The sequence below is a fragment of the Aspergillus pseudotamarii genome (assembly GCF_009193445.1).
Source record: "Aspergillus pseudotamarii strain CBS 117625 unplaced genomic scaffold BDV38scaffold_2, whole genome shotgun sequence".
Lineage (NCBI taxonomy): Eukaryota > Fungi > Ascomycota > Eurotiomycetes > Eurotiales > Aspergillaceae > Aspergillus > Aspergillus pseudotamarii.
The window spans coordinates 802,885-816,222 of NW_022475016.1; the positions used below are offsets into that span (position 1 = coordinate 802,885).

At 48.1% G+C, this 13,338-nt stretch overlaps 3 protein-coding genes across 3 annotated transcripts; all 3 read right to left on the bottom strand.

Moving 5' to 3' along the window:
• Window positions 1–574: 574 nt before the first annotated feature.
• Window positions 575–8,633, bottom strand: BDV38DRAFT_292020 (putative polyketide synthase; the record flags this gene model as incomplete). The annotated part of the gene is made up of 13 exons (XM_032061899.1): window positions 575–1,476; window positions 1,526–1,582; window positions 1,652–2,129; window positions 2,195–2,514; window positions 2,565–2,642; window positions 2,691–2,972; window positions 3,029–3,866; window positions 4,024–4,109; window positions 4,160–6,309; window positions 6,360–6,806; window positions 6,865–7,546; window positions 7,596–8,109; window positions 8,170–8,633. The coding sequence occupies 13 exons, from the start codon at window positions 8,631–8,633 to the stop codon at window positions 664–666; spliced, it is 7,209 nt and encodes a 2,402-aa protein (XP_031919448.1). The 3' UTR covers window positions 575–663.
• An 18-nt stretch (window positions 8,634–8,651) lies between these two features.
• Window positions 8,652–9,107, bottom strand: BDV38DRAFT_233584 (uncharacterized protein). The gene has a single exon (XM_032053142.1). The coding sequence runs from the start codon at window positions 9,047–9,049 to the stop codon at window positions 8,804–8,806; it is 246 nt and encodes an 81-aa protein (XP_031919449.1). The 5' UTR covers window positions 9,050–9,107; the 3' UTR covers window positions 8,652–8,803.
• Window positions 9,108–9,837: 730 nt separating this feature from the next.
• BDV38DRAFT_233585 (tRNA (cytosine-C5-)-methyltransferase) lies at window positions 9,838–12,856 on the bottom strand. The gene is made up of 4 exons (XM_032053143.1): window positions 12,789–12,856; window positions 12,522–12,703; window positions 10,327–12,444; window positions 9,838–10,276 (listed from the first exon to the last, which is right to left on the bottom strand). The coding sequence occupies exons 1-4, from the start codon at window positions 12,807–12,809 to the stop codon at window positions 9,934–9,936; spliced, it is 2,664 nt and encodes an 887-aa protein (XP_031919450.1). The 5' UTR covers window positions 12,810–12,856; the 3' UTR covers window positions 9,838–9,933.
• Window positions 12,857–13,338: the final 482 nt, after the last annotated feature.

The following is a 13,338-nucleotide window of genomic DNA, read 5'->3' on the forward strand; positions in this document are numbered from 1 at the left end:
ACCCATTCATAACCAGCTTCACCACCCAGAGATGTACCGTGATGTTTTTATCGATCGCCATCCATACATATATGAACATGCCCGTTTAGGGATGTAGATGGGCATGCGAACAGTCTATCCATGTCGAGTGCCTGAATATCAGATCAGATAGGCATTTAAGCATATGCCAACCCTAACATTCTGGAGATAACTTAAGCCAAGAAAGCATAACTAATGAACTAGTGATTCTATGTCACCATCAGGCCACCGGTGAAGCTACTCTGTACTACTACACAGTATGCACATCATCCAGCGGGACAAGACGATTTATTATCCGAGCAGGTCAATAAGCCTTTTAGTCAAAACAGGCTATTTCGGAGTTCCACATAGCCCCCATTTCGCCGAAGTTTAACCGTTAACCATTAACCAGGACCACGTCAGGAGTCGGGAATCGGTGCGTTTTCTCTCCCGTCCGATGCGAGATGCATGTTATGACATCCTTCGGGGCATGTATGTCCGACCTTGCTTTTCTGAGTCTTTGATGGGAAACCAAACCAAAACAAATATTACCCTTGAGGGATTTATGAAATCTGCTCCTGTCGAGGCACCTAGGCTGACATATCCTTTAATCAACCAAACCAAACCAAACCCTATCGCAGATCTCACCATGCAGACTCAACGTAATCAATGTGAGCGGAAAGAACTTTTGGCGACTGAGTTTTGTGTCTCCGCTGTATCTGAAACTCCAAATCGGACTTTCAGACGTGCAGCGATCAAGTTTATTAGGCCTCTGGCTGTGCGCGCCTTCGAGATTTCAGGCAAGCCAACCTCAACCTGCAAGTTCCGTCGAATCCAGTTCCTCAACTCTATTGCCATGAGAGAATCTATGGCGACATTTACCTCCGCTTGATCGTCTATATCATCCGCTCCTGGCAGGCCCTTCGTGATCAATTGCATAAGTTCCTGGGCAATAGTAGTCTCGGTTTCTTCTTGTAGAAGGATCGAAGGATCTACCACCGCTTTGTTGATCAGTTCTCGTATTTTATTAACACTGGGACCGCTCTCTTGTTTGACAAATGTGGAATCGAGGTTTGCGTAGGATGCGAACCGAGCATCACGACGCCACAGTGTCTGTGCACCAGGATTGGGTAGCGGCTTTGTGGTGCCGAGTCCAACAATCAACGGTGCCGAAAGTCGTGTGTCAGACTTTGTGGAATTGGCTATGTTGGACTCCCCAATGCACTGCTTTAATCCTTTAAGAACTTCGTCCTCGCTCAAAAGCCAGATTCCAAAGGATTTAAACGTCTGCAGGACTTTCGCATCTTGAGCAAGCCGACCAGTCTCGCCTACAGCGCCGAGGGCAATGACGGAGGATGGAAGGCCTAATTGTCGGCGATACTGTGTAAAACCATCAAGGAATGTGTTTGCAGCTGCATAATTGGCCTGGCTCGCATTGCCGCAAACGCCCACTACAGAACTGAATAGAACAAAGAAAATCTAGATCCTCTTGTAAGACTGAATTGTGAAGGTTCCATGTACCTTGAACCTTGGGAGACAACGAAGAATTCCAGTCTTCGTAGCTCATGAGGGGGAATGGGCGATCCTGGTTGAGCACGTTATCAGTTAGTATTCTTCTCCTCAGCGTTTGCATAATATGGGAGCAGTGCCTCACATTCAAAGATATCGACATTTGGAAAACACCTTTCAACGGACTCTTGCATCTGGAAATCGCAGCCTGCACATCTTCGATTCTTGTCACACTCCCTTGAATGCATTGAACATGGCATCCCATGGCGTTCAATTCTTTGATGAATTCTCTGTTCTCTTCACTGGAGTCTGCGGTGCGAGAAAGATAAACTAAATAACGTGCTCCTTGCTCTACCATCCATCTGGAAACTGCACGACCCAAGCCTCCAAGGCCGCCTACTAGGAGATACGATGCACTGGATGAAAACAATACTTCCATCTCGCTAGGTCGCTGGGATAGCTGGCTTGAGTCATCAGGTATCCTTATTAAAATCTTTCCCATGTGTGTACCCCGCTGCATAAATCGGAATGCCTCAATTACTTCGCAGGCTGGAAAAACTGTAGTTGGGCGAATTGGTTTAATTTTGCCTTCTTCATACCACAGAATAAACTGGGAGAGGAGACTGGAGACAAGTTAGCGTAGCCAGCAAAGAGTCCCTTGTCCTGGGAGGCTCGCCTGTTAAAAGACTCTTCGCTCAACTCAAGCAGATCAACGCCGAAAAATGCTCGGTTCTTCACGAATGGTTTCAGGCTCAATGTCCCATTGGCCAAAAGGTCGCGTTTGCCTAGTTCGACCATCCTACCAAAGCTGGCAACACATTCCCATGAGGCATGTAACAGCTCTCCATATAATGAGTTTAGTACAACGTCCACCCCGCGTCCCTCTGTCGCCTTCATGACACACGGGGAAAAGCTCGCACTTCTAGAATCAAAAATTTGATCGGGCGGTATCCCGTAGATTTTAACGAGGTGGTCTTTTTTTGCCTGGCTACCCACTGTTGCGAATATCTACGTTTGTTAGCCAGATGATGATACTGAAGGTCGTGCCCATGATCTACCTTTTCGACACCGACAAGCTGACAAATTTGGATAGCTGCCTGGCCAACTCCACCGCAGGCGGAATGGATCAAAACAGTCTGTCTAACAGTAAGTCAATGGTGAATACCCGTGGGATCGTTGCATACTTGGCCTCTTTCAAGTTGTCCTACGTTAATTAAAGAGTATATCGCTGTCGCAAACACTGATCCCATATTGACTGCATCCTGTGTAGAGAGCCCTTTCGGCAATTTCAGGCAGCGTTGTCGATTCACGATAGTTCGGGTACAAATGGGTCCAAGATCATGTACCAGTATCTCGTCTCCGGGCATTATATTGCCAACATTCGAACCAACACGTCGTACAACGCCACTCCCCTCTTGGCCCATCTCACTTATACTTCCAACAAACCCCATAGCTACCATGATATCCTAAAACAAGTTAGCGTCACAGGCTCCACCAATGTTGCAGGGTTTAGTCCGGCAACCTTAAAGTTCAAGCCAATATAATGAATATCAACTTCGACATCATCTCGCTCTAGACTACCGTAACTAGTATCGACCCATTCCAGTGTATCGAGGAGACCAGGGATTTCCATAGTGAGCTTCTTGGAAGTGTCTGATTGGATTGGGCGCAAATTGTCTGTTACTATGCCCCAGTAGCACTGACTAATGAACACAGTGTGGTTGTGGTAGGCAAACTCATGGCTTGGGCTTTGATTATCTTCATCGGCAGATTCCAAGATCTTTCGCACAATCGGACCCACTGCCTTCGCAGACTCAGTATCAAATAAGTCGATTTCCAGAGTGTAAAAATCGAGCATCAGTTCTTGCCTCAAGGTCCGGGCGAACCCTAGTACTAGGCCAAAGCCCGGGTCTTCACAGTTGAATTGGGTCATCTTTGTCACCCAAAGCAACTTGGACTGATCGATGTCCATCAAATACTTTTGCAAAGCATGGTATCTCTTTTCGGACAGTCTCATGAGAAAGGGATCTTGCTGGTCTAACAAGAACACAACACACGCATGAACACTTGGTGCCTCCTCCAAGCTCCCCCATTCCACAGTGAAATTCTGGCTCGCGAGCGCTGAGTACACCATGCCAGCCCAAAGATCCGGCGAGCCATCAGTCACCAGTATTATCGGCTGTGTGGTGGTCGCAACTGGAAGAGGACGAGTGATCATATCTACGCATATGTGGTAAGGGTCAATATCGCGGCGTATTGCCTTAGTTCCTGTGAAGCCAGCGGATTGTAACTCCTTGTCCCACCTCTCGGGGCTGATGTAAGGCCCATTTATCCTCCCATCATCCTCACCTACCCACCAGCTGGGAAGTGTGCCCTATACAAATTAACACGTTCTACTACTTAGAATTAAGATTTACATCTCTCACCATTATGTAATCGACGGCTAGGGCCACTGCCTAGAATGTGAGTGGATTGTGTTCATATAAAGCTTCTCATGAAGTCATACCTGGATCTAACTCATGGAGTAGCAACCAACCATGTGGAGCCAGCAAGCTCTTCACATTTTTTAGAGTATGTTTTAGAATTGGGGTCGTGTGGAGTGCCTAGACAAGGTAAGGCGGGGCACAATTCGTTATACTCAAAGGAGACAAACATTTGATGCTATGATGAGATCAAAGGATTGAGCCGTAAAGCCCTGCTTGAGAGGATCGCTGCTAATATCGAGAATCCTATACTCCATGTTCGCGTTTTCCCGGAACTTATCCTGGGCTGCTGTCATAAACCTCGGAGAGATATCGGTAAACGTATATTCAGAGTACATAGGCACCCCTGATATGTACAGCGAGCGTAAAGCTTCAGTTGTGGCGCCCCCGGTTCCAGCGCCAATTTCAAGGATTCGCAACCTTGGATTTGAGTGACTGAGAAAAGATATAAAAATGCTCCAGTCGCTGTTTCCCTGGTCAAACTGGTAGATGCGACTAAGTCGGTTGTTTTCTATTAGTAGGTCTAGGGCGGAAATTCTGTTGGCCATGATCTCCAAGCAATTGTCATATATTACTTCCATACAAGTAATAATAATATTATCTGCTTCGGCAGTACTCAGCTTCTTTATGAGGGCCAGACGCTGCTTACTTGGTTGTGTGGCCCATTCTTTAGACTCGGGAAAAAGTGTTCGTTCTCCACTTCGAATAGCAGCATCTTCATATAGTAGCCAGGATTTCCACTTGGACGCATGGGGAGATTGTGGCTTGAAGTGTTTGGTCCTTTCGGCTGTCTCAAGAATATATAAAAGTGAGAGTTGACTTATTCTTCTTGTTAGATCCAGTTGCTCTGGCGAGGTAACTGACGCTGGTAATAGAGCTTCGGGTTTGTAAAAGTCAGGGTCCGGCTTCCATTGAATCTGTGCTAGCAACGGAATCCGCGGAGATATTGAGTAGTTCTGGTTTCCCAGCGCGAAGCAAATGCCGCGTCTCATCTCCAGCACCACTTTATCCCCAAGCATTGCCGTTGCATTACCCACCAAGCTGCTACCAGAATATTGGACCGTCTCGACCGTGGCCTTCATGTGGTTTCCTCCTTGCCCAATGAATATCTGGTCGATGGACGCCGGTATTCCTCCTGCGGTAATATGCCGTGGGAGGCCAGCAGCTCCAGCGACGCTCATTAGCTGAAGGCATTGGTCGATCATGGTCGGGTGAAGACTGTATGGACATCCAAGGGAACCTACTTTGTTATTGACCTTGGCCACAGCTTTGCTGCCCTTAGGGTCAACTGAGATATCTTGTAGACCTCTAAATTGAGTTCCATAAGAGAGGCCTACGCTAGCTAGGGTATCGTACCACTTGCTGGAAGATACACGGCGTGCATATTGCTTTATATCCACGGGAGAAATGTTCGCCAAAGCTCCGGCTCGGACCTGGCCGCTGCAGTTTTTTATCCAATTGCTGCCGTCATACGATGCGATGGTAAATGAAAACCATTCTGAATCCGCCATATCGTTTAGTTTAACTGGCCGTAAGGTTGTAATAACCTCGATTGGCTCAAATTCTTCTATCACCAATGGAACCTTAAATATGGCGTTTCTGACAGTGTAACCAGTGATGCCGTGTGACAGCTGTAAAATAGCTTCACCCGCCATAGCGATATACGCTGCAGCCGGGAAAACCACTTTACCTTGAATATCATGATCCGATAACCAGGAAACATCCTCTAGGCTTATAAAATGTCTCCATGCAGGCTCTAGGCTTGTAGACTCGGTACTCCTCGAACCAAGCAGTTCATGAGGCGGCACCTCATTGAGCCTCCATTCCCGTACCATACGGCTTTCTTTCCAGTATCTCGTACCATGCCGCCATGGGTATGGTAAGACGTCAGTCAGAATATGCCCCGTTCCATTCACCGCATGTAGGTCCACTACGACCTTGTTCATATGGATAGAACCAACTGAAGTCAACAGTTGACGCTTGCAGTTGGTGTCGTTCCGAATCAAAGTTGGTATATATGCAGGGCTTATTTTCAAGTCATGGGCTCGGATAATCTGCTTTATGGGTGCTGACAGTGCGCAATGTGGTCCTATTTCAATCAAAATATGCTTTCCCTGCCTTTTAGCGAAAAGGGAACTTATGGCATCTGAGAAGAGTACAGCAGATTCGAGGTTTCGCCGCCAGTAGGCGGCATCCAAGGTTTGAGGGTCTGTGATCATCTGCGCTCCAGCACTGGAAAACATGGGTAGCATCTTCTGATGGAATTGGAGGTGATTCGATATGGTTTTCTTATATATGGGTCCCACAGCCGCCATGTAATCTGTCGCCATGTAAGAAATATCACCCGCGCCGGCGAAAGAAAAGACTCACGTGAATGATATGCCATGCCTAACTGGAGTTTCCTACAAAACGTATCCGGGTGGTCGTTCCGGATGTGCCTCACCATATGATCTATTTTACTTTCTTCCCCAGATATCGTGACGCTCTGCGGGCTATTTTTGCATGCAATCACAACTCCATCAACAAGGTACGGAGACACCTCTTCACTGCCAAGCCCGATGCTTGCCATTTCACCAGTGCCTTTTTGAGCCTGTGCTAGCTTTCCGCGATAGTATGCAAGAATTATCGCAGACCTAGCCGATATTGCTCCGGCGGCATAAGCCGCTGCTATTTCTCCACTAGAGTGCCCAACTACATAGGTTGGCTTTATGCCCCACGCCGCAAGCAGGTTAACCAACCCAATCTGCACCGCGGTACATAGTGGTTGGCAGAATTCAGCCTCGTTAACGCGCGACGCAGCGACGCAGCTAAGTTCCTCTATAGGTCAACATTAGTGTGATATGCTTATAGCTTAAAGCTGGAGATGACATGTTACCCATCAGGGACCATTGAGGTGGATCTTCAATGGTCATTAGGATATTTCCTAGCTCTAGCATATCCATTCTAAAACCTTGATATGCCTTGATTAATCCTTGTCCCATACCAGGCCACTGAGCTCCCTGGCCAGTGAACACAAACGTTAACTGAGCCGATACGGAGGAATGCGCTGACTGAAAGTCTGATGGTGAGAGGGGAGATGATGGATCATACACAGCAAACGCGCGGTGCGACAAATGTTTTCGCCGTACACCCAAGGTGAATGAAAGGTCTTGATTCTTTTCAGGATGGCGATTCACATAATCTGTTACCTGATTGATGCGAGTCTGTAGAACTTGCTCATGTTGGGCCGAAACAACAAGAAGTTTGATTCCATTTCCGGGGTCAGGAGAACCCTGTACCCGGCTATTTAGGCATGCTTCGTGCGCAGAGTCCAAGATAACGTGGGCATTTGTGCCACCGATGCCAAAGGCATTCACGCTGACCCTTCGTCGACGACCGGCTGGCCAGTCCATAGGCTCTACTGGGACCACCAAGCCATTCTCTTTGAAAGATATTTCTGGGTTGGGCTTTTCAAAATGTACATTCGGCGGAATTGTCCCATGTTCCAGGGATAGAACAGCTTTGATCACGCTTGTGATTCCCGATGCACCTTCTGAATGTCCAAAATTAGGTTTTACCTGAGGGCCAGTCAGCATCTTGAACAATGTTAACATACTATCTACATACTGCTCCAATCACTATCTCGTTTCCCCCAAACACGTTTGCCACTGCTGTTGTCTCGACTTTATCCCCCGCGCGTGTACCCGTTCCATGGCATTCGACAAAGGCAGTTTCTGATAGATCTTTGATATTTGCCCGCCGATAAGCATCCAATATCAGGTGTTCCTGGGCTAGTATTGAGGGAGCTGACATGTTTGATGTTCCTCCATCAGAGTTTGCCGCAGTCGAGCGGATGATTGCTCTGATTGGATCATTTTCCTTGATTGCATCCCCAAGCGGCTTCAGATAAAGAGCATTTATTGCCTCGCCACGTCCATATCCGTCAGATTCAGCATCAAAGGTCCGACATACCCCACTAGTTGACAGCACCATGTAACCGGACATACTTGCTGTCATTGCTGGGCTGAGGATCAGGTTTGTACCTGCAACAATAGCTGATGAACATGCTCCGCTAGCCAACGACTGGCATGCTTCATGGATCCCAACCATTGATGATGAGCACCCTGTCTGGATAGTCATACTATAGATGAGATCAGTCAGGATACTTTTGCGTGGTTAAGCCTTGTATGCTAATACTCACCTTGGGCCGCGTAAATCAAACTTATAGGAAACTGTATTGGCCAAGGCAAAACTTGATGTACCGAGCGCATGCGATCTGTCAATACTGAGTGGATCTCCGTGAGAGAGACCTAACCAGTCTTCCCCGAATACACCAACAAAACATCCTATATCTTTGCCTTCCCAGTTTGTTTCCCCCGCATTTTCTAGACACTCCCATACCACCTCCAAAAGCAGTCTTTGCTGTGGATCCATAGCAGATGCCTCCTGTTCAGTCACTGAGAAAAACGGCGCGTCAAAGCAGGCTGGATCTTCAGGCAGAAAGTATCCATATCTTGTATGCGTGTAACGCTCGCTCTGTGCGTTGTAAAAAGCATTGATCCCATATCTTGTTTTAGGAACCTCGCAGTGTCCATCTCTTTTGTTTATCAAAAACTGCCAGAAGTCCTCGGCCGTCCGAATTCCGCCCGGAAGCCTCATCGCCATACCAACTATTGCAATAGGGGGGAATGCCGCCGGACGTCCATCGGGAATCAACGCGTCCAGTCCATCATGGTGAAGGCTCGTAGGTTGCATTATGTCTTCACAAAAGGACTGATCTCTTGAATGCATCGGGTGCTGAGTCTAGCTACTCGGATCAGCTCTTGTCATATAGGTTATGATTCCCTATAATGCCAAAATCTGTTGCTGCCAGTGCTCGTGTCAGATGCATCCCTGCGATCATTTGGGGAATTGACGGCAGAGTGGGTAATAAGGATACGGAGAATTTTTGAATGAGCTTTGGTGAGGACAGTGGCAGGTAGGACAAAAGATAAAATTGCTCCTCTCAGTGACAGTAAGAGTGGAAACTCACCGTATGCCCACCACACATTCCGTATGCACATACCCAAATGGGCCAGCATTAGATGAATTGGTAAAACTTTCCTTCGTTACAATATATATTGTACTCGCACACTGTCATCTTGATAGTCTAAGCATCTGAAGATTCATATTTCATAGAACCTGTAATTGCCTTCACTGATAAAAGGACAGGTCAAATCTTTGATGAAAGTTTGATTCACTCGGCATGTGACCTTAAGGGTCACGTTCTGGGGCGCCCTTCAAGCTGCAGTCACCAGGAGACTGGTGCCAGCAGCGTCTAAGCAGTGAGTCTTTACCCTGGCCAGGGTGCTTTATGTTTCTTAAACGCCCCTAAGGGGCTTCTCTTAACAGGGCGCCATACGGTGTTCAAACTTGTTGAAAATCTTTTTTTGTAAATTCTGTGCCCCCGGGAACATTCGGTCAATTATCTATGTAAATGAACCCATCGTTGAATTGCGAATTGCTGCACTACCAACCGTCCTGTAGTCGTCTGTGCGCTCCATAGGGCTTTCATTGTATTGGCAATGTATTCAGTGTTGTACATGTACATATACAGACTTCAATGTAAAGGGAACACGGCTGCTCCTTTAGATAGATGACCTCAATGCCCCAGTAGCTCGGCATACCTTCTATCCATATAGGCTTATAACAGAGGCTGTTGGGACTGGCTTAAATTTCAGTCAGGCCTGCCCTAAGAATGAATGCGGTGTTCAAAAGCCAAGTGAACCAGAAGCATTTACTCCAAGGGGTTTTCTACGAGACTGGCTATACATGGAACTCCTGTGGAGACATGTATCTATGTAACCTACTCAAGGTGACAGCCAAAATCAAAGCAAGTATGCGAATAACACTGTCTTTTCGTGGTACAATCAATGCTTTTGCCAAATATATGCACATCCCGATAGATCCCAAGTCATATTACAAACTATACAGTCGTGTTGAACCGATCTTCTTCGTCACCGACTTTCTGCCAGGTCTCACGGCTTTCGGCATGTTCCTGCTCGTCTTGCCCCAGAACCTCGTTTTCATGCTTGACTGCTTCTTCCTCCGCCTCAACGGGGGCTGCAGCCGGAGTGTTATCGGCGTCCGTTGTCTCAACCACCGGAGTCGCCGCAGCGGGTGTGTCGGCGTTTGCGCGCTTCTGGGTGATATTAACAAGCGGGGTATCATCGTTGAAGATACGAAGAAGCATAGCACGACGCTCCTCCTTGGGAAGCATGAGGTTAACGGAATGCAGGGAGCGCCACAGGGGAAGGACCATCCGCTCGCTAGTAGATAGTTAGTTGATTCGCAACATTGTAGACCCAGTCAAACATACCTGAAGCCAGTCTCAGAAGTATCAGGCTCGATGTGCAGGACACTGCAGCCCATCGGGATATCCCTCACGCGCTCACCAATTTCTCCAAGCTCCTTCCAGCCCTCATCGTCGACCTTAGGGAACATCTCCACGAGAAGTCTCCGCAAAGTCTCCTTCCGCCTAAGGGTAACCGCTCTACCGGGTCCCAGCCATGGCTCAAGGACCCTCAATCCATCGGTCTGGATACGCCAAGGGCAAACACCTGGACGCTGCACGTCTTGCTTCACAAACATCTTAACACCACAGTGGACAATCTTCATGCCTTGTCCCTCATTTGCGGTCAAGATATCGCGCGCCAGAGCACTAGTATAATAGATAGTTCTGGCTGGAATGGCCTGTGCGTTACGGACCATGAATCGATCTCTAGGGAACCGGTCTGATCCTTCGTAAAATTCAAAAATGGGTGGGAGCTCCTCATGGTTAGGGTCCAGATACTTGAAAGGTTCTTCAATTGGCTGTCCTGGTTTCCGTTTCTGTGGGGGTGGAGCCTGAGTTGCACTCGTTGCTTGTTGAAGAGGTGCAGGCGTGGAAGTAGCGTCGGATGTATCCATATTATCAGGCTCAATCACGGGAGCCGGCTGGTGGACGGGCCGATCACCCACGACTACTTCAGATCCATCGTCAAGTTTCGTCCTCTTGGAAGGGATTTCATCCTCCAGGCTCTCTGCATCCCTCTTGGCAGGGGACATCTGGTTGGTAGCAGAGTAAGGGGGCTGGTGGGTAGCCTCTGCGACAGTAGCATTCTTCTGAGCCTCCTCTGCAGCATTCTCATTAGGAGTAACCATATCATCCAGCGCATCAATCTTCTCCAAAGGTTGCCCATTGCCATTCTTCTGCTTGAATTCAAGCTCTTCAGTGAGTGCGGCCACGGTTCCCTTGGGAATGACCTTCGAAGAGTCTTCTGGTTTGGCGCGAATCTCCGACAGCTTCTCCAGGACAGTGATGAAGAATCCACCAGTGTCTTGAAGGTGGGGGTAGATACGAATACATCTTTCAAGAGGTAGGTCTGCGTTCTCTCCAGTGGGAGGGAACATGCCTGCAGCGACTCTGCCAAGGCCACTGATACCTTGGCTTGCCCGGTGCTCCTCAATTTCCTCCCAGGTGTTCCACATCCTTGTGTCGCGATCCATAACCTTCCATGACTTTAAGCCGGGAACTCTCTTCAAACCCGGCAACTCGTTGCTGCAATCGACAATACGCACATTGGCGGCACCACCGCAGCGCTCAATGGCGCTAGCAACAACTGCCTCATTCTCCACAGGGTTCATACTGCAAGTTGAATACACAACACGGCCACCGACCTTCAGCATCTGCAAGGCACGCACAAGGATGCGAACTTGCGTAGCATACAGTCCCAAAGCGTTGCCTGGGGTCCATTCCTTCCAAACACCAATATTCTTTCGGGGAGTTCCATCACCGGTACACGGTACATCCGCGAGAATACGGTCGAACTTGAGGTATTTATTCTGGACCTTTCCACTGGGTCCTGGAGGCGAGGGAAGTTTGATGGAGGGGTACATGGTGGCATCATGGTTTGTGACGATCAAGTTCGGGGAGCTGAGTCGCTTCATCTGATGGATAAGCATGTGCGCGCGCTTGTAGTCGGTGTCGTTAGCGATGAGAAGACCGGTGGTTCTACCATCGTCGTTGAGGCCCTCAGGTCCCAAAGGCTCAGGACCAGCGGTTCCTTCCTTCACTTGTTTGGAAACCTGGAGCATCGACTCTTCCTCTCCAGCGTGGATCATCTCCATAAGCTGTGCAGATTTACTACCCGGAGCGGCGCACATGTCCAAGACAGTCATGCCAGGTCTTACATCAAGCAAGAGCGGAGGAATCATGCTAACAACTTCCTGTCGGCTAATACTTCCAACCGCAGTCTCGGCGACGAGGAACTTCTGGAAATTGGCGAACGGAGCGAAACGTCGTACGACCTGCTTAGGGGTCGTCATCGACCACGCGAGCTGGTCAGGGTACCAGGAGACCGGGCGCGGTGGCTCGACGAAGTTGCCCTCATACTTAATTGACGTGATTTCGGGAATATAGAATTCCTTGAGACGCTCCTGGACCGCGAGGGCATGTCTTTAGGTCACATATCAGTATCTTAACCGTTTTGGTAATTCGCGCGTTATGCGCGGAGCGAATCTGCGATAACGTACCCTTGTGACCCTGTAAAGCGAAAACTGTTGGGAAGATCTTTCCGCAGGTACTCCCAGAATTGCTCTTTTTCTTCCTCGGGAATGAACCCCTGCTCGTTATAGAAGCGTTCGAACTTCTCGTTCGTTTTGGGGATATCATTCCAGCTTTGGCGCTGCCCGCCACCACGGCCGCCGCCCTGTCCCTGCATCACATAGTGTAAGTAACAGTAAAATTGAGAATGAAAGATCTCGAGCGATAGATCAATTGGACTGAATTGAGTCTCTCACCTTCTTTCCGCGCTTACCCATGGTGCAGGGAAGAAATAATTTAGAGAGCAAATAAAGTTACAGGGAATTTCTCCGCTGCGGAACGATTGTCGCAAGTGCTTGATTTCGGAAGCTCCAGAAAACATCCCACTCCGGATTATCCTCGGTCCGGGTTAGATAATCGTGCTCTACGCTTCGAGTTAGCCTGGCTGCTGATATCAGAAGCCCTATCTCATGGTCAACCAGACTATGTACAGGTATTCAACAACGCAATATTGAGTATGAATTCGCTACATAAGTTTTTCAGGTCGGTCCCTCAATCAGCCAACAAATATTCGTATCACTCTTCTTAGTCCCCCTCAAAAATGTGCGTGGTTTGCCATTCTTTATGCATAGTTTGATAAGACATTCAAATGGGTGTAATTTTAAAGAGAAAATCAATTATCTTAAAAACCAAATATTACAATAAATGCCTTGTTGCTCAGTCCTCACAGTCCCGATCTTAGTTTACAAACATAAGTGAAACGTCCAGGTCTCCATCCAAAACGAACAATGCAAACAACCTTACTGA